Below are 24,118 nucleotides of genomic sequence, written 5' to 3'. Positions count from 1 at the left end.
TGGGTATGTCTATTTAGGCGGAAATCACATCTTGCCATTACATTTAAGAGGTTAACTTGACAGCAGTTCTAAGCAAATTTGATTGGCTCAGGAAGTAATAGGGTCTTCAAAAGGTAGGATTCACATAGGCCTAACTATATAAATAAAAAAAATCTATAATTTGCTGGTGTTCCTTACATTCTGTTTGGTGCCTAAAGTTTTTAAAGTTGGGAGTAGTGCGTGTGTTTGTGTAAGAGAGAGTGGTGTGTGTGTTAATGAGAGAGGGAGACTGTGTGAGGGAGGGAAGGTGCGTCTGTGTCCATTCCTCCAGCCAAATCACAGGTAGGCCTTTGCAAATATGAGCAAATTAGCCATTCAATGCAGTATTCTATTAAATACAGTGAACAGTGTGAATTAATATGTGTAGGCCTCCCGAGTGGTGCAGCAGTCTTAGGCATTGCATCGCAGTGCTAGCGGCGTCACTACAGATCCGGGTTCGATACCTGGCTGTGTTGCAGCCGGCCGCGATCGGGAGACCAATGAGGCGGCGCACAATTGGCTCAGCGTCGTCCGAGTTAGGGGAGGGTTCGGCGGGATATCCTTGTCCCATCGCTCTCTAGCGACTCCTGTGGCAGGCTGGGCGCATGCACACTGACACGGTCGCCAGGTGTATGGAGTTCCCTCCGACACATTGGTACAGCGAGCAGTGTGTCAAGAAGTAGTGCGGTTTGGCAGGTCGCGTTTCTGAGGACGCATGGCTCTCGACCTTCGCCTCTTCCGAGTCTGTACGGGAGTTGCAGCGATGGGACAAGACTGACTACCAAATGGATATAACAAAATTGGGGAAAAGGTACAATAAAAAATCCATGTGTTGCATTGAGTGAAAGTGTGAATATCAGTGACTGGTTGTGTGTGTAGCACATGTGCATAACATTCAGAAGACAGGAACAAGTGTCCGGGGGACGGGCAAACAGTACGCTAGGACACTGAATTGTTCCCCCGTGGTATCGAGATAATACTTGGCCTGGTATCATGACAACACTAGTGCATGAATCACAAATTCAAGATCTATTCAAATTATTCTAAACTTCCAACACCCTGGTTCCTTTATCATGCGCACACACACACACACTTCTTTCTTTCCCCTCACTCACTCACGCACGCACGCAAACACGTCTGTTACTCACAGATATCGTCGATGAATTGAGAGATGCAGGAGCGTACATTAGTGAGGAAGTCATCCTGCTTAACCTCCAGGGCCTCGGCCAGGCCTTCAGTGTCCACACCAACATACTCTGGGTAGAAGAGGGGCTTCTTCAACTGCCTGCAGAAACTGGAACACACGCATTACAAATTTCACGTCACCCATAGACAGGATGAGAGACGCACTGCAAATGGCATTTCACCCATAGACAGGATGAGAGACGCACTGCAAATGGCATTTCACCCATAGACAGGAGACACACACAATACATTTAATATTACACCCCACACAGACAGACACATTTCAGGTATACAGTGCCTTCAGAGAGTATTTATACTACTCGACCTAGTCCATCTTTAGATGTATTATAGGCTGAATATAAAGTTGATTAAATACATTTCTCACCCATCTACACACAAAACCCAATAATGACAAAGTGAAAACCTGTTTCTATAAAATGTATTGAAAATGAAATACAGAAATATGTCATTTACATGTGTATTAAACACCCGAGTCAATACTTTATAAAGCACCTTTGGCAGCAATTACAGATGCGAGTCTTTAAGGGTAAGCCTAAGAGCTTTCCACATCTGGATTGTGTAACATTTGCCCATTATTATTTTCAAAATTCTTGAAGCTCAAAATTCTTCAAACCATTTTCAGGTCTTGCTATAGATTTTCAATTAAGATTTAAGTCAAAACTGTAACTTGGCCTCTTGAGAACATTCACTGTCTTCTTGGTAAGCAACTCCATTGTATATTTGGCTTTGAGTTTAAGGTTATTATCCTGCTTATAGGTGAAATAATCTCCCAGTGTCTGGTGGAAAGCAGACAGCCAGGTTTTTCACTAGGATTTTGCCTGTGCTTAGCTTCACTCCATTTATTTTTAAACCTGAAAATCTCCCCAGTCCTTAACGATTACAACCATACCCATAACATGATGCAGCCACCACTATGCTTGAGAGTGGTACTCAGTAATGTGTTGTATTGGATTTGCCCCAAACATAACACTTTGTATTCTGGACAAAACGTTAATTGCTTTGCCACATTTTTTTGCAGTATTACTTTAGTGCCTTTTTGCAAACAGGATGCATGTTTTGAAATATATTTATTCTTTACAGGCTTCCTTTTCCCTCTGTCAATTAGGTTAGTATTGTAGAGTAAGTACAATGTCCAATATCCATCCTTAGTTCTCCTATCACAGTATTAAACTCTGTTTCAAAGTCACCATTGGCCTCATGGTGAAATCCCTGAGCGTCCTTTCTCTCCATCAACTGAGTTAGGAAGGACGCCTGTAACTTTGTAGTGACTGGGTGTATTGATACACCAACCAAAGTCTAATTAATAACTTCACCATGCTCAAAGGGATATTCAATGTCTGTTGTTTTTAACCATCTACCAACAGGTGCCCTTTGTGAAGCATTGGCAAACCTTCCTGGTCTTTACGGTTGAATCTGTGTTTGAAATTCAGTGATCGACTGAGGGACCTTACAGATACAGTGCCCTCCGTAATTATTGGGACAGAGACAACATTTTTGTTGTTTTGGCTCTGTACTGCAGCACATCACTTTCAGGTTAAAGTGCAGAATCTCAGCTTTAATTTCAGGGTATTTTCATCCATCTCCGGTGAACCGTTTCGAAATTACAGCACTTTGTGTACATAGGGACTATTTTTGGGGACCAAAACTACAGGTACAAATTCACTTGTGTATTGAAGTAGTCAAAAGTTTAGTATTTGGTCCCATATTCCTAGCACCCTTGTGACTCTACTTGCTTGTGACTCTACTCTACATCAAACTTGTTGGCTGTATTCAAATACAAAGTGCTGGAGTACAGAGCCAAAACAACATAAAATGTGTCACTGTTACAAAACTTAAGGAGGACACTAATTGTATGTGTGGGGTACAGAGATGAGGTAGTCATTCAAAAATCATGTTAAACAATAGTATTGCACACAGAGTAGTCTTACAACTTACAGTGCGTTCGGAAAGTATTCACACCCCTTGACTTTTTCCTCTTTGTTACGTTACAGCCTTATTCTAAAATTGATTCAATTGTTTTTTTCCCCTCAATTGACACACAATACCCCATAATAACTAAGCAAACACAGGTTATTAGTATTTTTGCAAATGCATAAAACTAAACTGAAATTTCGCATAAGTATTCAGACCCTTTACTCAGTACTTTGTTGAAGCACCTTTGCCAGCAATTACAGCCTCAAATCTTCGCTACAAGCTTGGCACACCTGTATTTGGGGAGTTTCTCCAATTCTTCCCTGTGGATCCTCTCGAGCTCCATCAGGTTGGATGGGGAGTGTCACTGCACTGCTATTTTCAGGTCTCTCCAGAGATGTTTGATTGGGTTCAAGTCCAGGCTCTGGCTAGGCCAATCAATTAAATTCAGAGACTTGTCCCAAAGCCACTCCTGCGTTGTCTGGCTGTGTGTTTAGGGTTGTTGTCCTGTTAGAAGGTAAACCTTCACCCCCAGTCGGAGGTCCTAAGAGCTCTGGAGCAGGTTTTCATCAAGGATATCTTTGTACTTTGCTCTGCTAATCTTTCCCTCGATAGTCTCCCAGTCCCTGCCGCTGAAAAATATCCCCACAGCGTGATGCTGCCACCACCATGCTTCGCCGTAGGGATGGTGCCAGGTTTCCTCCAGACGTGATGCTTGGCATTCAGGCCAAAGAGTTCAATCTTGGTTTCATCAGACCAGAGAATCTTGTTTCCCATGGGTTGAGAGTCTTTAGGTACCTTTTGGCAAACTCCAAGTGGGCTGTCATGTGCCTTTTACTAAGGAGTGGCTTCCGCCTGGACACTAACATAAAGGCCTGATTGGTGGAGTGCTGCAGAGATGGTTGTCCTTCTGGAAGGTTCTCCCAACGCCACAGAGGAACTCTGGAGCTCTGTCAGAGTGACCATCGGGTTCTAGGTCACCTCCCTAACCAAGGCCCTTCTCCTCTGATTGCTCAGTTTGGCCGGGCGGCCAGCTGTAGGAAGTGTCTTGGTGGTTCCAAACTTCTTCCATTTAAGAATGATGGAGGCCACTGTGTTCTTGGGTACCTTCAATGCTGCAGAAATGTTTTGGTACCTTTCCCCAGATCTGTGCTTCGACACAATCCTGTCTCGGAGCTCTACGGACAAATGCATTGACCTCATGGCTTGGTTTTTGCTCTGACATGCACTGTCAACTGTGGAACCTTATATAGACAGGTACATCCCTTTCCATATCATGTCCAATCAATTGAATTAACCACAGGTGGACTCCAATCAAGTTGTATAAACATCTCAAGGATGATCCGTGGAAACAGGATGCACCGGAGCTCAATTTCGAGTCTCAAAGCAAAGGGTGTGAATACTTATGTAAATGTAATATTTACATTTTTTTATTATGAGGTATTGTTTCAATTATTGAGGATTTTTTATTTATTTAATACATTTTAGAATACGGTTGTAACGTAACAAAATGTGGAAAAAGTCAAGGGGTCTGTATACTTTCCGAATGCACTTTATAATGTGACTTGTTAAGCATATGTTTACTCCTGAACTTATTTAGGCTTGCCATAACAGAGGTTGAATACCTATTGGACACAAGACATTTAAGATTTTCATTAATTTGTAAAAATGTCTAAAAACATAATTCCAGTGACAGAATACATTTGAGATTCAGGCTGTAACATCAAAATATGGAAAAAGTCAAGGGTTGGAATACTTTGAAGGCACTGTAACATACAACAATAACTTACTTTTTGCTTGATGATTTGTATGCCTAAACAGCAAATCAGAGAAAAGGATTAACATGTATTAGTTTCAGAAAACAGAACGAAAAATTAACTATTTATGGACAGCAAGAGATTTTCCTGACCATGTGACTTTTTGTTGTGGTCAGTGAACAGCATCAACCACTTATGTACTATCCTTGATGATTTGAAATGCATATCCACCTGTTCATGTACAGTTGCATCCAAATATATTGGAAACCTCAATTTTCATAAATTTCATTTTCTTTGTCGTCCTACTGAAAAATCCACAACCTGCAGACACAGTTTTTGGAGTCTGGGTTGAACATTGCACTCCAAAGCCCCTTGATAATCTGTTGTTTTCATGTCTTGCACACATTCAAGGCCTCCAGTGGCAGAAGCAGCAAAGCAATCCAACAGCATTATCGAACGTCCCCCATGTTTGATTGTGGGGAGGGTGTTCTTTTCTTTGAATAGATGTGGTAAAGAGGTCAATGGAACGCAGACCATGGGGGATAGTAGGATGCCGGATTGGCGCACATTCAACAAATCGGATCTATTCAATGAAAAGAACACTCACACTACAATCTGAAATGAGGAGGCTTGATAATGCTGTGGAGGTTACTTTGCTGCCTCTGGTACTGGGGGCCTTGAACATGCGCAAAGCATCTTGAAATCAGCAGAGGTCTTCTTTGAAGATTGTGGGTCATTCAGTAGGACAACAACCCCGAACACACATCAAAATGCACCCAGGAATGGTTCAAGAGATGCTGGCCAACGAAGAGTCCAGATCTGAATCACATCCTAAATGTGGCAAGATCTGAAAACAGCAGTTGGTGGAGGGCAACATTGAAGAGCATGTTTGCTGCTAAAAAGTGGGCCAAATTTCCAGTAGGAAGGTACAAAAAGCTCATTGATGGCTACAAGAAGCATGTATCTGCAGTTATCTTGGCCAAAGTTCTAGCTCAAGGGGTGGCAATTTTGTCTTTATTTTCTAAATTAAATTTGTAAACTTTTGTTAACTTCTTATGGTATAGGGGACACTTGCTTCCCACTTAACCAAAAGCCAGAGAAAATGCAGCTTGGCAAATTCAAATAAAATAATATAAAAATCAAACTTACATTAAATCACACATGTAAAGATACTAAATTAAAGCTACACTCGTTGTGAATCCAGCCAACATGTCAGATTTTAAAAAGGCTTTTCGGTCGAAAGCATAAGAAGCTATTATCTGATGATTGCACAACAGTAAACAAAGAGGGTAGAATATCTCAACCCTGCAGGTGCTACACAAAACGCAGAAATAAAATACACTGCTCAAAACAATAAAGGGAACACTAAAATAACACATCCTAGATCTGAATGAAATATTCTTATTAAATACTTTTTTTCTTTACATAGTTGAATGTGCTGACAACAAAATCACACAATATTATCAATGTAAATCAAATTTATGAACCCATGGAGGTCTGGATTTGGAGTCACACTCAAAATTAAAGTAGAAAACCACACTACAGGCTGATCCAACTTTGATGAAATGTCCTTAAAACAAGTCAAAATGAGGCTCAGTACTGTGTGTGGCCTCCACGTGCCTGTATGACCTTCCTACAATACCTGGGCATGCTCCCAATGAGGTGGAGGATGGTCTCCTGAAGGATCTCCTCCCAGACCTGGACTAAAGCATCCGCCAACTCCTGGACAGTCTGTGGTTCAACGTGGCGTTGGTGGATGGAGCGAGACATCATGTCCCAGATGTGCTCAATTGCATTCAGGTCTGGGGAACGGGCGGGCCAGTCCATAGCATCTCAATGCCTTCCTCTTGCAGGAACTGCTGACACTCTCCAGCCACATGACATCTAGCATTGTCTTGCATTAGGAGGAACCCAGGGCCAACTGCACCAGCATATGGTCTCACAAGGGGTCTAAGGATCTCATCTTGGTACCTAATGGCAGTCAGGCTACCTCTGGTGAGCACATGGAGGGCTGTGTGGCCCCCCAAAGAAATGCCACACCATGACTGACCCACCGTCAAACCGGTTGCAGACAGCAGAACGTTCTCCACGGCGTCTCCAGACTCAGTCACATCTGTCACATGTGCTCAGTGTGAACCTGCTTTCATCTGTGAAGAGCACAGGGCGACAGTGGCGAATTTGCCAATCTTGGTGTTCTCTGGCAAATGCCAAATGTCCTGCACGGTGTTGGGCTGTAAGCACAAAGTGCTCCTCCTGCTCCTCCTTGCACAAAGGCGGAGGTAGCGGTCCTGCTGCTGGGTTGTTGCCCTCCTACGGCCTCCTCCACGTCTCCTGATGTACTGGCCTGTCTCCTGGTAGCGCCTCCATGCTCTGGACACTACGCTGACAGACACAGCAAACCTTCTTGCCACAGCTCGCATTGATGTGCCATCCTGGATGAGCTGCACTACCTGAGCCACTTGTGTGGGTTGTAGACTCCGTCTCATGCTACCACTAGAGTGAAAGCACCGCCAGCAAAGTAACCAAAACATCAGCCAGGAAGCATAGGAACTGAGAACTGGTCTGTGGTCACCACCTGCAGAACCACTCCTTTATTGGGGGTGTCTTGCTAATTGCCTATAATTACCACCTGTTGTCTATTCCATTTGCACAACAGCATGTGAAATTTATTGTCAATCAGTGTTGCTTCCTAAGTGGACAGTTTGATTTCACAGAAGTGTGATTGACTTGGAGTTACATTGTGTTGTTTAAGAGTTCTCTTTATTTTTTTGAGCAGTGTATAAAAATGCCTTACCTTTGACAAGCTTCTTTTGTTGGCGCTCCAATATGTCCCATAAACATCACAATTGGTCCTTTTGTTCGATTAATTTCGTCCATATATATCTAAAATGTCAATTTATTTGGCGTGTTTGATCCAGGAAAAAAACATCTTCCAAATTGCGCAACGTCACCACAAAATATTTCAAAAGTTGCCTGTAAACTTTGCCAAAACATTTCAAACTACTTTTGTAATACAACTTTAGGTATTTTTAAACGTTAATAATCAATCAAATTGAAGACGGGTCTCTCTGTGTTCAATACAGGAAGACAACAAACCAAGCTACTTTTCAAGTCTTGCGCAACTCTCAACAGTGTTACGAAGTTCCTAGATAGCCGTACTTCTTCATTGCACAAAGGAATAACCTCAACCAAATTCCAAAGACTGGTGACATCCAGTGGAAACGGTAGGAACTGAAAACAAGTTCCTAAGAAATATCATTTCCCAATGAGACCTTACTGAACAAAGACCTCAAAAAAGAAAGATTTCTGAACAGTTAGTCCTCTGGGTTTTGCCTGCTACATAAGTTCTGTTATACTCACAGACATGATGCAAACCATTTTAGAAACTTCAGAGTGTTTTCTATCCAAATCTACTTATAATATGCATATCTTATATTCTTGGCATGAGTAGCAGGAAGTTGAAATTGGGCACGCTATTTATCCAAAAGTGAAAATGTAGCCCCCTATACCTTAAGAAGTTAACAAAAATAAAATTGGTTCTGCAATGTTGAAAATCCAACAACGTGTGGTGACCAAAACTGTTCGAAATTTCAACTTATTTTAGAAGAAAAAGGGAATTATTTAAGAAAAGTGTAAAGGGGCCAATATATTTGGCCGCAACTGTATATCCATTGTTTGGCTGAATATATTATAATTTAAAAACATTTTGTTAAATGAAAACAATCAAATGAAAAACCACACACTGACCTCTAGGAAGCGGAAGGGGTCGTTCTCCTGGGCGAGGTTCTGGATTCTGCTGTGGACATCCTGCAGACGAGCGTGATCCTGGGTCACCTTGGCTATGTTCCGCTGAATGTTGGGGCCACACTCGCTCTCTTGGGAGCGGGTACAGTCCCTTAAGGTTATGAGGAAGCCCTCCAGGTGGACCTGTAACTCCTCCCCCACTGTCATGATCCGCTGGTCCGAGTCCTCCAGGAACTTCTGCACAGAGAGAGAGAGGGTTGAGAGATGGGGGCAGGGGTGTGCGTGCATGCGTGTGTTTAACCAGAGAAAACCAACTAATCAGTGTCCAAATTTTCTCTTCGTCTGCCACTAAAGTAAAATGCATGAAAATATACAACTCTATGAACAAACAAATACATGACATCTTACATTACGATAAGAGTCCGGGTCGGTACTCAGAAAGTGTCTCAGAATAGGAGTGCCGATCTTGGATCAGGTACCCCCCCGTCCATATAATCATATTAATTCAGTCTACAAGACAAAACATATCCTGGATCAGCACTCTCACCTTGTTAATTTGTTCCTCCACTTTCTGCTCCTGGAGAGTTTTTTCTGCTTTGCTCAACTTCCTGTCCACCTTCTGTAGCTGGGTCTCCAGAATGCCCTGAGGGACCAGAGAGAGGGGGAGAAACCGGGGAGGAGTTTGGGGGCAGAAGAGAGAGGAGGAGAGAGTGTGTGTTAGGGGGAAGAGAGAACGTTAGGGGGAAGAGAAATGGAGACAGGGGAGAACCAGTGTTACCTACATTCACCATGACAAGACTATAGTGAGGGTAAATGGTGAACTGAAAATGTCTCCCTTTCTCTCATTGGTTCAGACAAGTCACTTCTGGAAATGGGTTGACCAAGTCATTCAAACAGTGAGATCACAAGTTATGATGAGTCCTAAATGACACGCTACTTTATAGTTTACTACTTTGAACAGAGCCCTATGTGATAGTTTTCTTCCCACTATAGGGAATAGGGTGCCATTTGGGACTCGCACATTGTCTCATTTGCTCAACCATGTCAGACTAGTGACAACAATACAATTATATTCACCTGTGTTCTAGACTCAATAGCCTATCTGTGGCAGCCTAGTCTAGAGCACATACGTGTGGTCTTTGTGTGTGTGTGTGTGTGTGTTTACCTTTTGTTTGATTGAATGTAATAGGGGGTATATTCTTCTTGCTTGGGAGTGTGTTCTAGCAGAGCTTTAACAGACCTGCCAACCCTGTCCAACTTTTTAGAGTACCAGAAGCACGTAGCAAATTGGAAATTCAACCGAAATGGGGTTCTCTTTCCCCCGCACGCTCATGCTGTTTGTGAGTATGATTGCAATTACAGAATTGTACCAAATCGAGTCTATAAAAGGTTAAAATATGTTCTTGACATTATTCCATTTACACATATGGTAAGACACAAACAAGATGTCATTAGAAAGAACACAAAAGGGTCTTTATTCTTGGAGTTCTTATTTTATTAAACAAATAAGTTATTTGTTTAGGTACAAAATGTACCAACCTCTTATCCACGATACCCTTTTTATTTAAAAACTCTGATATGATAAGAACAACAAATGTTTGAAGCAGAGCATCAGTATCAAATAAACATATTATTCATAATAAAACGAAAACGCTATGATAGGAAATAGTGGGTGAGAACAAATCTTCTGGAGACCTTCAAATGTTCAGGAAATAATAGCTTTATGCAGCAGGGCATCAGGGTAGACTTCTCTGTGGCAAACAGTCCCTCTAGCAATCATTGAAACCTTCTTGGTAACGAGGGCACTCAGCATGTCTGTACTGAGGGAGGCTTTGTACTGGGTTTTGTTCTTGGAAACGAGACTGAATATTCATTAGCAGTCTGCATTGCAGTGGAATATAACCAATATCAATATATATAATAAATATATCCCATTTAGCAGACGCTTTTGTCCCCAGCACTTTTCATATGGGTGGCCCCATCCGCAAGCGCCAACCGACTGAGCCACACAGGATCCCCAGCATCACATCCGAAAGGTGGGAGTAGACCAGGCGCCCCCCTTTTTTCTGATCTGTGCACATGTTGACCAGACTCAAAAGGTTGTTGCCTGATCAACAGAGGCTCCCTCAGGAATAATGCAAGGAAAGCTGGCCATGTAAAAGTTGAGTGATAAGAACTTAGCAGTCTGCCTGTTGGCAATGTCAGCGACCACCGCATGCTGGAGGAGCACATCGCCAAATGGTAATTTCAGCAACATGTAGTCTACTGCAGAGGAAAATACGTTTTTGACATCTGCATAGAAGGTCTTCAGATCCAGCTTGCCTTGGCCCCCAAATTCAGTCTCTATAGTAGAGGAACGCTTGTCACCTCTCAAACAGAGCCAATCACTAGGGCCAGCTCACAAGTATTGGCTTTTTAGACACGGTTCCTAATGAACACCAAAAGGAAAATAATTTTGAATACATATAAACAAAAATAAATGATTGCATCGACAGACCGCAAACTGGCTACACAGAATAGAAGTAGGCTACCGCAAAGGGAATCTGAACGCTGTCGCTAAAAGAGTCCGGTGTTTCAGCCTATGTAAAAGGTGCCTATTGGATTTCTTTGCTGCGCAAACATCATTTCAGATTTTCGAAATGTATATAATCTCCAATCTAGTGCAAAGGCATTTTAGAAGCATTGCCTCTATAGCTAATACCAGACACTCATGCATTCTTCATCGCGCAGTCTTCAAAACTCCCCACTCCATTTAATGCCAAGATGTTTAGATTTAGTTTTGATTATACTTTTGTAATGCTTTTTTTGTGACGTGGATCATAATTACAGTTACAGTCTATCAGGATGCATGATCCACGTAATGTTACGTGGAAAATACAACTAATGGGACGCAGAATTAACTATATATCACACTTTCTTTCACTAGCAAATGCGAGTGAACTGCTGGCACTTTAGAGCCCACTGAATGACCATCTCATGTTCGCTAAAGTTAGCTTGAAACAATTAGTGTTGACCTTTCCACAACACACGGAATCAAAAAGAGATTTGTCCGCGTGTTTACGTACAGCTGACAGTCGGCAAACTCAGCATCACAACAAACAGGAGGTGCAGACACGGGGTAGCTACCTCAAATAATGATGTATTAATCTCCATGTCCGTTGACACAAACTCCGTACATGTCTGTGTGTTGCAGCTCAAGAATCGGGATGTTAGATTTACTCAGTGGATTTTGTTTTTATAAAAAATATTTTAAAAATATGGAAAAGCAAAAATCAGGCCTTATTAATTTCTGCGTACTTTTAACTCGGGTCTCGTACCGGAGTACATGCGTACAGAGAATTGTGTACAGAGAATTGCGTAGTTGGTACGCAAAATGAGTGCATTTTGGCAGGTGTGCTTTTACCTTCAGATCTTTCATGGTGTTCTTTGGTTTTTGGAGTGCTACATTTAGGCATGTACATCACCCTCCTGACTAGTAGACCAACCAACAGAGACCTCTTAACGTTACCGCTCTTCCTACAATCATTGTCATTTAGGTTCCAACTCTAGAGCCTTTACCTTCAGACTCTTCATGGTGTTCTTCATGGTCTTGATGGTGTGTCCAGCGTGGCCCCCCTCTATGGTACAGGCATTACAGACACACATCCTGTCGTCCATGCAGTAGTAGCGGTACATCTCATCATGTTCGGGACACTTCCTCTTCCTCAGGTCTCCCAGGGGCTCGGTCAGGGGGTGCTCCCTAAATGCAGGTAGCTCCAGGTGGGCCTTCACATGCTCCTGACACAGACAAAATTAAGAAAAAAAGTCAAGTTTGAAAATAAATATATATTTGGGTGGCACTATTTGTCAATCAATCATCAGGGGAGTTTTGTAAGACCAACGCAAACGTGGCCAAAGACATGACTGAAACAGGAACCAACTTTTCCGTAATTCTAAAGCAAGAGGTCACAAATGAAAGTGATACTTGAGACCTCTCAAACAAATTCAATTGTACACAGTCTATGTTTTAAGTTTGTGTGTGTGATATGGGGGTATAGAAAAGTTTGACATTTATAAAGAAACACTTTTATTAACAATCACAGCAGTGTAAAGTAATTAAGTAAAAATACTTTAAAGTACTACTTAGGTAGTTTTTTTGGGTATCTGTACTTTACTATTTATATTTGACAACTTTTACTTCACTACATTCCTAAAGAAAATAATGTACTTTTTACTCCATACATTTCCCCTGAGACCTAAAAGTGCTTGTTACATTTTGAATGCTTAGCAGGACAGGAAAATGGTTAAATTCACACACCTATCAAGAGAGCATCCCTGGTCATCCCTACTGCCTCTGATCTGGGGGAATTCACTAAACACAAACGCATCTTTTGTAAATTATGTCAGAGTTTTAGAGTGTGCCCCTGGCGATCGGTAAATAAAATAAAAACAAGACAACGGTGCTCTCTGTTTTGCTTTATATAAGTATTTTACTGGGTGACTCAGTGTTACTTGAGTAACTTTCTATTAAGGTATCTATTCTTTTACTCAAGTATGACAATTGGGTACTTTTTCACCAATGAACCACAGCTCTGTTGACACTGCCATGTTGATATGAGCCTTGCTGTTGAAAAACTACTAGCGTCCGACTTTCGGTTGTCACAGATGCACCTCCACAGACTTCACTCTCCAACTTTCGTCTACATTCAGCTTAGTTAGCCTTAGTGCTCAAAAACACCCAATGTGTTGAGAATACTGGTGCTGCGCAAGCTGCGCAAAAACGTAGACTTAGATAGCAGAATAATGTTGGAATATTTCTGCTGCACAGTGCTTAACAAGGGTGCCACACTAACATATTTGGAATTATGGGTGCTGAATAGCAATATTCCATGTATGGGCCTCCTATATCTTTACCTGACACATGGACACCTCGCATTTCAGACACGTCTTCACCGCAAACACCACCTCTCCTCCAGCCCCGGGAGCTCCAGGTTCCCCTTTCCCCGCCTCGCTAATGTCCCCGGGGCGGCAGTAGTCACAGGGCACGGACACAGGGATCGTGGCTGTTGCCGGGCGGCCACCATCTGGTTGTTGTGGTCTTGACAACGCTGCCTGGACATCATAGTGACAGCACAGAGAAAGGACAAGGAATAGAGTACGCTGTGTTTTGTGGTAGACCTATAGGCTATGAATCAGTAGAGTAAGCTATTGTATAGATTAATTATCCTAAAACTAAGGTCATCATCACAGTGACAGTCCTATAAAATAGCAAAAATATATCAAATTAATGGCATTCGGTAATCACGATTAATCAACATGTTTTGCTCAGATTTGGCCATAAATAAATATTCTTCCATTTCAAACAGTGCATTGAATTACAGGCATATTATGCTTGATTGTAAGGGACGTAAAACACAAAATGATCTACATCAGAATGTTTTAATAGCATTTCTCACAACAGACAAAGTCACTGGAACATACAGCTTATGAATTAATGGTCCCAGTGTTTAAGTAGGCCTATTCCCTCTCATTAATGTTATTGAAGTGTAATTCGCGCACAGCACATACACACTCTCTCACACACCCACAACTTTAAGTACTGTTAAAGCTTCAGGCCTTCTAAATGAGTGTGACTATTAGAAAAAAGAACTGGCTCTATGGATACAAAGAGCTTTTAAACTTGTCCAACAATGTTATGAAAACACTAACTATATGCACTGTTCAGATAACCCACTCACACACATCCTCTCACATACACAATCATACACACCCCACTGTTGCATATGCAACCTACCTTAGAAGCATCTCTTTGAGTAACCTATTCCATTTCAGTCCTTCCTGTGCCATCCAAATGTGCACAGGAAGGTCAAGTTATCCGGTTGGCTAGCTAAGTAACATTACTAGCTAAACAATATTGCTTCGGGGTCATTTAAAATGGCCCTCGACATAAGCACGAATCCACAGCAGAAAGAAAACATAGCTCCAGTAATATTAGCCATAACTTTTACAATTTTGCCTGGAGGCACACGGTACTTCAGCGATGTAGCTGAAGGCGCAACATTGACTGTCGCTGTGTTTTGTTCTGCACTTAACCCCCTAAATTCAATGCAGTGAAAGGTGACAGAGCTAGAGCAGTGTTTGTCAAATCGTGTGTAGCATCTGAAACAGTTTATGACCCCTCTGTGGAAAGATGAGACTCACAAACATGTTTGTGTTCTCCATTTTGCTTTACGACCCCCACAAGAATCTTGGGACTTGTCTGAAGTAAGTACAGACGATCTGCCAACTTGTGTCTGTAGCGTCCGAACAGTTTGGGCTACACACTAACAGTCTGTGGAAAGGTGAGTCTCTCACAAACACGTATATGTCGGTTGTTTTGCTCTAGGACACCCACAGGCCTCACAAGACTAGTCTGAAGGTCCCCCGGTACCAGTTGAAAGAAATACATGGAAGTATATACGGAGACTTACAAAAATAAAGGGTTAAATACACATAGAAAAGAATTACAGGCAATCGTCTGTTCCATGCAGGGGCGCAACTTTCACTGGAGACGGGGGGGCATGACCCCCCACATTCTCAAATTGCATTTGTCCCCCCCAGTTGTATCATTGCACTGTGATACAAAAAGTGGCACTGGTATCAGAGTGGTCGGGTAGACTCTGGCACATGCCGGCTGGATTTAGGACTGCGCGGACATCACAGAGTGTGCGAACAGAGGCAGCTGTTGCCTGTGTGTGTTGTGCTTTTTCTCAGAGTTGTAAAAGCAAGCAGAGCAGAAACTGGCTACTCTTTGACTGAAATCACTGACAAGGATATGCTGTTTGACTTCACATAAATGTTTTTATTTATTAGCAGTGCTGAGTTGGTAGTGTAACTGACATGTAATGCATTAGCTAACGTTACATGTTTCATCCCCTCTCAACTGAAGTGAATTAACTAGCTAGCTAGCTTAGTAGTTACCACAGCCAGTTCAGCTCCAGCCTCTAGCTATCTGTCAGGTAGCTGTATCTAACAGCTTGTGTGTATGGAAATGTTTTGTAGCCTTTGTGTTGTCGCATTTCAACAGAAGTAAATGAACTTGGCAAGTTTTCAATAACTTTAGTTATTATTTTTGCCTCAATCCCACTACATCGGAATCAAACAATGAAACCAGCAGCCAAACAATTGAAGACCGATATTCTGACAATTTTTGAGAACACAATGTGAGATTTCTTAGTCAGTATAGCAATGTAACATTATTAATCTGTCAGTTTCCATACTTCTCACACCGACACGGTATAAACAGCGCTACAGGCTTCACTGTCATGGTGCACAGTCAGTACACAACACTATGCTCATCATGTCTTAGCAGGATCAGATGGTGACAAGTGTCCCAACAGGGTCAGACAGCCAGGGAAGACCAGTCTGCAGAGATCAGGTTAATTTTGCAGTATATTATTACAACCAGTGAATGGATATAAAGCTCCAATCTTGAGTTGAAGGGCAGGCTACTGTGTAGAATTGGGAAATAATAGTAATTTCAATTTTTGAACCATTGATTCTATTTTTGGATAATATCATGTATAATGTACACCAAGGTCAATCTTTGTCATGCCTCATCTGAGCAGGTTCAAACAGTGACAGGGGTCTCAGCAGGGTCAAGCAACCTGGGAAGACCAGTCTGATGGCGCTGAGGTAAACTTTGGCAGATACAACACTTTATTCTGTCTGTGCAGCAAACACTGGACAAGCCAGAAGATTCAAAGATAAACTTTAGAGGTTTGTCAGACTATTTCCAAACCATATCAAGGGTTGATAGAGAATTTTACCTATGACACGAAACATGTAAAACAAAAAAAAGTGTGGAAGATCTGGGAGACACTATTGATGAATGGAAACAGATACACTACTGTTCAAAAGTTTGGGGTCACGGGCCTCCTGGGTGGCGCAGTGGTCTAAGGCTGTGCCACCAGAGATTCTGGGTTCGAGTTCAGGCTCTGTCGCAGCCGGCCGCGACCTGGAGGCCCATGGGGCGGCGCACAATTGGCCAAGCGTTGTCCGGGTTAGGAAGGTTTGGCCGTCAGGGATATCCTTGTCTCATCGCACACTAGCGACTCCTGTGGCGGGCCGGGCGCAGTGCACGCTGACCAGGTCGCCAGGTGTACGGTGTTACCTCCGACACATTAGTGCGGCTGGCTTCCGGGTTGGATGGGCATTGTGTCAAGAAGCAATGTGACTCGGTTGGGTTGTGTTTCGGAAGAAGCAAGGCTCTCGACCTTTGCCTCTCCCGAGTCTGTACGGAAGTTTCAGCGATGAGACAAGACTGTAACTACTACCAATTGGATACCATGGAATTGGAAAGAAAAACAGGGGTACATTTTATTTTTTAATAAATAAATTAAAAGGTTTGGTGTCACTTAGAAATGTCCTTGTTTTTTAAAGAAAAGCAAATTTTTGGTCTATTAAAATATCAAATTGATTAGAAATACAGTGTAGACATTGTTAATGTTGTAAATGACTATTTATTGTAGCTGGAAACGGCAGATCTTTTACGGAATATCTACATATGCGTACAGAGGCCCATTATCAGCAACCATCACTCCTGTGTTCCAATGGCACGTTGTGTTAGCTAATCCAAGTTTATCATTTTAAAAGGCTAATTGATCATTAGAAAACCCTTTTGCAATTATGTTAGCACAGCTGAAAACTGTTGTCCTGATTAAAGAAGCAATAAAACTGTCCTTCTTTAGACTAGTTGAGTATCTGGAGAATCATCAAATGAAGGCTATTCCATGTGGGAAATTGCCAAGAAACTTAAGACTGTACAGCGCCGTGTACTACTCCCTTCACAGAACAGCGCTAACTGGCTCTAACCAGAGTAGAAAGAGGAGTGAGAGGCCCCAGTGCACCACTGAGCAAGAGGACAAGTGCATTAGAGTGTCTAGTTTGAGAAAGAGTGTCTAGTTTGAGAAACAGACGCCTCACAAGTCCTCAACTGGCAGCTTCATTAAAAAGTACCCGCAAAACACCAGTCTCAACGTCAACAGTGAAGAGGCAACTCCGGGTTGCTGGCCTTCTAGGCAGAGATGCAAAGAAAAAGCCATATCTCAGACTGGCCAATAAAAAATTAAGATGGTCAAAAGAACAGACACTGGACAGAGATATGGCTTTTTCTTTGCAACTCTGCCTAAAAGGCCAGCATTTCGGAATCGCCTCTACACTGTTGACGTTGAGACTAAACAATTTTTATATTTTTGAGAATGTGGGAATGGTCCGTGGGTATTTAAATAACAATCCTGTCGAAGTTGTTTTATTTTGTGACATCGGGAAAGGCAGTAGGACAGGATAATGGTATCTCTGGAAGTGTACATTCCTCAGTTATTAGTTTTCTGCCTCAATGTTGTAGAAAATGAATGAGTAAATATTAAACTATTTGTGAAAGACGTAATGTGATGTTTGCCTTCTAAATGGGAAAATTGACTGTAGTCAGCCAGGGAAGACCAGTCTGCAGAGATCAGGTTAATTTTGCAGTATATTATTACAACCAGTGAATGGATATAAAGCTCCAATCTTGAGTTGAAGGGCAGGCTACTGTGTAGAATTGGGAAATAATAGTAATTTCAATTTTTGAACCATTGATTCTATTTTTGGATAATATCATGTATAATGTACACCAAGGTCAATCTTTGTCATGCCTCATCTGAGCAGGTTCAAACAGTGACAGGGGTCTCAGGAGGGTCAAGCAACCTGGGAAGACCAGTCTGATGGCGCTGAGGTAAACTTTGGCAGATACAACAAGATAAGACATGAAAATATCGGAAGAGTTCATTTGGGAAATAAAGACCAAACATTTTCCCATGGTGCCCCGACTTCCCAGTTAAATAAAAAGTTACATGATTAGTTTAAATCACACAGAGAATTGATTTGATAATATACAGTCTTCACATTTAATGATAGTCAACGACACAACACTAGCATTTATAACGACTAATTGCATTGGCATTCATTTTAAGGTTGGTTATCCTCGAGCAATGTCACAATAGATGGAAGAAATGTGATGCCTCACTAGATTTTATTTATTACACGATTAAGGGTATACTGTGCAACTTTCGTAAGTTCTGGATGCCTTATATGGAATACTGTACGAGAAAAGGAGTCTATTGAAAACATGCCCATGTCAGAGGAGATACCTATTTATGCAATCCCTAGCTGCTGGGCGGCTCAGTCCTGGCCCTGGGGGTCTGCCATACTGTTGGTTGTCACTCTGGCCCTGGAGTAACACACCTGAAACCAATAATAAATGTTTCACTAAGATCCTAAAGCTGAGTGGGGTGTGTTGGGGCGCTGCAGGGCGGTGGACCCCTAGGGGCAGGATGGGGTGATCCAGCTATATTGTATGCAAGTAAAAAGAGCACTACAGTACTATTAGGCCTGTGATCTGAATTACAGTGCCCTCCATAATTATTGGAAAGTCACTTATTTTTCGGCTCAATACATCAAGTTTGGATTTGAAAACAAACAATGACTATGAAGTCAAAGTAAGTACAGTCAGGTTTAATTTGAGGGTATTTCCATCCATATCGGGTGAACCGTTTAAAAATTACAGCACTTGTTGTATATCATCCCCCCATTTTAGGGGAGCAAAAGTAATTCAGACCCCCTGCCAGGTTATGTCCTCCCCTCTTCTAAAACAAAAGTTACGCCCCTGGTTCCATGCGGTGAAGCTGTTATTCAATAGGTTTCTATGAGCTAATAACAGTAAGGCCCCTCCCAAAAAATCGAATAATTTTTTTTTTCCCCCCAAGGGGTCGTAAAATACAAAAAGCAAAATGATCCTTGGTAAGACGAGCTTAAAACAATTCCATATAGCTTAGTAGAACCCCCCCCGGCTTAGACTCTTATGGGTTAAAAAGGGTCAATGCGGAAACAGGTGCACTTAAAAGGTTTCGTGCGGTGAACAAATGGAGACGCAATTAACGACGTCAAAAAGAATTACGCCGATAATTATCACGCATTAACTTTGACAATCCTACTATAAACTGATCAACTTTACTTTTCTGCTTTTACCACAACTTCTATGACCAAGCGCCATATGTATCAAGCGTCTCAGAGTAGGTGTGCTGATCCAAGATTGAAAAGGTAAAACTGATCCTAGATCAGCACTACTACTCAGACGCTTTGTGAAAATGGCCCTAGGACACACATACCTGTCCCCGGAGGCGGTAGTCGTCGGCGATGTTGGCCAGCTTGAAGTTCTTCTGCGAGGCTGCGGAGCAGCGGTGACTCTCGCGACACTCTGGGCAACGGAAGCGACCTCGCTCTGCCTGGCGTTTGAGGCGGCGGACGCAGAGGAGGCAGAAGTTGTGGCCGCAAGGCAGCAGGTGGGGGTCACGGAACAGGTCCAAGCACACGGGACAAGTGAGCTCATCTTCAAGAACAGTGGACTGATCCATGGAGGTAGCCATGATGGGAAGGGGAGGAAGCTGATAGATGGGAAGAAAAAGGGGGAAAGGAAAGGAACTGAGCTGATGTGAAAGGGGGAAGAGCCAAGGTGTGTGGTTTGCAGAGAAAAATTCAATGTTGATAGGAGTTTATGTCCCTCTAATATAAAACATGGTTATTGGAGTATTTCGAGGTAATCAGATAAGTAGTAACACATTTGGCAATTTAAAACATAACTCGATTTAAACTTTTATCTTCTCATTTCCAATAAACACTGTAGATGTTGGATGAAAAGTGTAAGAGATGAGTCACCCAGCTCTGAACTTGCTGACAAAACCTAAAATTCAAAGGTAATTTGTGGTCGTAGTTGAATATCTGCTGGGGTGTATTCATTATATTGATGTTGCAAAAGGTTTTGCAACTGAAACCGTTTACTCCAAACGGAAAAGATTTTACCTTGGAAAACCAGTTACTATTGGACAAATTAATGTTGGTCCCTCCAGGTTTCGTTCGGTTTGTTTCTGTTTGCCATGAATAGTAAACGGTTTCATTGCAAGACGTAATGAACAGGGATGGAAATTAAGCTAGCCCCCTAGCCCGTGGCTACTTTTCAGTCAGGACTAGAACAGTAGAAAATGCGCAAAACTAGCCCACCGGCTAGTGAATATTTGTATTTTCAAATATTGCATGACAAAAGAAATTGGCCAATTTCAATTCCAATAGTAGCCTCATAACTCACCATTTCATACAGTGCATTCGTTAAGTATTCAGACCCTTGAATTTTTCACAATGTTACGTTACAGCCTATTTCTAAAAATGTATTAAATCATTTTCCCTCATCCATCTACACACAATACCCCATAATTACCAAGCCAAAAACAGGGTTTTAGAAATGTTTGCTGATTTATAAAAAAATATATAAAAAATACCTTAGAGGTCGACCGATTAATCGGAATGGCCGATTAATTAGGGCCGATTTCAAGTTTTCAAAATAATCGGAAATCAGTATTTTTGGACACCGATTTGGCCATTTTTTTATATATTTTTTTTACACCTTTACTCAACTAGGCAAGTCAGTTAAGAACACATTTTTATTTTCAATGACGGCCTAGGAACGGTGGGTTAACTGCCTTGTTCAGGTGCAGAATGACAGATTTTTACCTTGTCAGCTCGGGGAGTCAATCTTGCAAACTTACAGTTAACTAGTCCAACACTCTAACCACCTGCCTCTCATTGCACTCCACGAGGAGCCTGCATGTTACGCGAATGCAGTAAGAAGCCAAGATAAGTTGCTAGCTAGCATTAAACGTATCTTATAAAAAACAATCAATCATAATCACTAGTTAACTACACATGGTTGATGATATTACTAGATATTATCTAGCGTGTCCTATGTTGCATATAACCTGACTGAGCATAGAAGCATACAAGTATCTAAGTATCTGACTGAGCGGGGGGTAGGCAGAAGCAGGCGTGTAAACATTCATTCAAACAGCACTTTCGTGCGTTTTGCCAGCAGCGCTTCGTTGTGCGTCAAGCATTGCGCTGTTTATGACTTCAAGCCTATCAACTCCCGAGATGAGGCTGGCGTAACCGAAGTGAAATGGTTAGCTAGTTAGCGCACGCTAATAGCGTTTCAAACATCACTCGCTCTGAGCCTTCTAGTAGTTGTTCCCCTTGCTCTGCACGGGTAACGCTGCTTCGATGGTGGCTGTTGTCGTTGTGTTGCTGGTTCGAGCGAGAGGGACGGAAGCTATACTGTTACACTGGCAATACTAAAGTGCCTATAAGAACATCCAATAGTCAAAGGTTAATGAAATACAAATGGTATAGAGGGAAATAGTCATTTAATCCCTATAATAACTACAACCTAAATCTTCTTACCTGGGAATATTGAAGACTCATGTTAAAAGGAACCACCAGCTTTCATATGTTCTCATGTTCTGAGCAAGGAACTGAAACGTTAGCTTTCTTACATGGCACATATTGCACTTTTACTTTCTTCTCCAACACTGTTTTTACATTATTTAAACCAAATTGAACATGTTTCATTATTTACTTGAGGCTTATATTAAGTTCAAATAAGTGTTCATTCAGTATTGTTGTAATTGTCATTATTACAAATAAAAAAGCAAAAAATTGGCCAATTAATCGGTATCGTCTTTATTTGTCCTCCAATAAACTGTATCGGCATTGAAAAATCATAATTGGTCGACCTCTATACCTTATTTACATAAGTACTTAGACCCTTTGTATGAGACTCAAAATTGAGCTCAGGTGCATCCTGTGTCCATTGATCATCCTTGAGATGTTTCTACAACGTGACTGGAGTCCACCTGTGGTAAACTGAATTGAAGGTCCCCAAAAACACAGTTGCCTCCATCATTCTTAAATGGAAGAAGTTTGTAAACACCAAGATTCTTCCTAGAGCTGGCATCGTGGTCAAACTGAGCAATCGGGGAAGAAGGGCCTTGGTCAGGGAGATGACCAAGAACCTGGTCACTATGACAGAGCTCCAGAGTTCCTTTGTGGAGACGGGAGAACCTTTCAGAAGGTAAACCATCTCTGCACCAATCAGGCCTTTATGGTAGAGTGGCCAGACGGAAGCCACTCTTCAGTAAAAGACATGACCGCTCGCTTAAGAGTTTGACAAAAGGCAACTAAAGGACTTTCAGACCATGATAAACAAGATTATCTGGTCTGATGAAACGAAGATTGAACTCTTTGGCCTTGATGCCAAGCGTCACATCTGGAGAAAACCTGGCACCCTCCCAACAGTGAAGCATGGTGGTGGCACCATCATGCTGTGGGGAAGTTTAACCATCGGCATGGACTGGGAGACTAGTCGGGATCGAGGAAAAGATTAATGGAGCAAAGTACAGAGGGATCCTTGATTAAATTCTGCTCCAGAGCACTCAGGACCTCAAACAGGTTCACCTTCCAACAGAACAATGACCCTAAGTACACAACCAAGACAATGCAGGAGTGGATTTGTGACAAGTTTCTGAATGTCCTTGAGTGGCCCAGCCAGATCCCAGACTTGAACCTTTATCTAACAACTCTGGAGACCTGAAAATAGCTGTGTAGAGAGAGACGCTCCCCGTCCAACCTGACAGCGCTTAAGAGAATCTGAAAGGACTGGGAGAAACTCCCCAAATACTGGTGTGCCAAGCTTGTAGCGTCACACCCAAGAAGACTCGAGGCTGTAATCACTGCCAAAGGTGCTTCAACAAAGTACTGAGTAGTAAAGGGTCTGAATACTTATGTCAATAACATTTCAGTGTTTTATTTTTAATAAATTTGCTAAAATGTCTCAACCTTTTGGGGGTTTGTCATTATTGAGTGTGTAGAAGTCAAGGCGTCTGAATACTTTCCGAAGAATGCACCGTACATGACATCTCCCTTTCTTTAGATGCACTGTAGCTAGCTAACTCTTTCATCGTCAACGATACTGGAGACATCTAACTACGTCTTGTATGCAAGTGCAATGGCTCAAAACAAAAGCAGCTGAGTTCAAATCTATTTATATGATAAATATAATACGCTGACCTACATGGAATGTTGTAGTTTAGAGCGCTAATGTTAGCTATCTAGCTAAAGGTAATTAATTAGCTAGCTATCATAGGTGGCATAATAGCAGCGCAAGCGCACCTTGTGGCGATAGGCGTTGACAATACAAACATTGCCGCACATACCTTACGTCTATTACAGAGGACACCGTATTTCACAAATTCTTATTTAGCCTGTCCCATTCCTTGCCATATCGGTATCTCCAATGAACATGATTCAGGCACTTATTGTTCTTCGACCATTCTTACCAGGGAACCGAAAGTGAACTCTCTCGTGACCTCGTGACGCTGCGGGCAAGCTGATAGGGTCACGTGACGAGAATGCGCGCGTGGAACTTTTTTATATTATATTTTGTATTATTATTAAACAGTAACACACAATACGGAACAGACAGAGAGGGATTACATAAAGAAAAACCACATCAAATCCAGACGGGAAGTGACATTTTGTTTTGCATACATTTCAATGATTCTAAATTATTTTCCAAATCAGTTAAATATTTTAAAAGGGAC

The 24,118-nt window shown here is 42.0% G+C and overlaps 1 protein-coding gene across 4 annotated transcripts in view; it reads right to left on the bottom strand.

Moving 5' to 3' along the window:
• LOC135516154 (E3 ubiquitin/ISG15 ligase TRIM25-like) overlaps positions 1-23,888 on the bottom strand; it is a 34,958-nt gene extending 11,070 nt beyond the window's left edge. For 3 of the 4 annotated variants that reach the window (XR_010451900.1, XM_064940234.1, XM_064940232.1), the window contains exons 1-8: positions 23,732-23,879; positions 19,802-20,077; positions 13,530-13,727; positions 12,195-12,413; positions 9,184-9,279; positions 8,640-8,873; positions 4,926-4,948; positions 1,167-1,312 (exon numbers count right to left, since the gene is read on the bottom strand). Coding sequence is in view for 3 of the 4 variants with exons in the window: in XM_064940234.1 (XP_064796306.1) it covers positions 1,167-1,312; positions 4,926-4,948; positions 8,640-8,873; positions 9,184-9,279; positions 12,195-12,413; positions 13,530-13,727; positions 19,802-20,059 (1,174 nt within the window). In the remaining variant the exon portion in view is untranslated. Of the gene's footprint in view, positions 1-1,166; positions 1,313-4,925; positions 4,949-8,639; positions 8,874-9,183; positions 9,280-12,194; positions 12,414-13,529; positions 13,728-19,801; positions 20,078-23,731 lie in introns of all 4 variants that reach the window. The other variant, XM_064940233.1, reaches the window with a different exon arrangement.
• Positions 23,889-24,118: the final 230 nt, after the last annotated feature.

Source organism: Oncorhynchus masou, chromosome 27, assembly GCF_036934945.1.
Source record: "Oncorhynchus masou masou isolate Uvic2021 chromosome 27, UVic_Omas_1.1, whole genome shotgun sequence".
NCBI lineage: Eukaryota > Metazoa > Chordata > Actinopteri > Salmoniformes > Salmonidae > Oncorhynchus > Oncorhynchus masou.
This window is presented reverse-complemented; position numbering and strand designations above follow the sequence as displayed.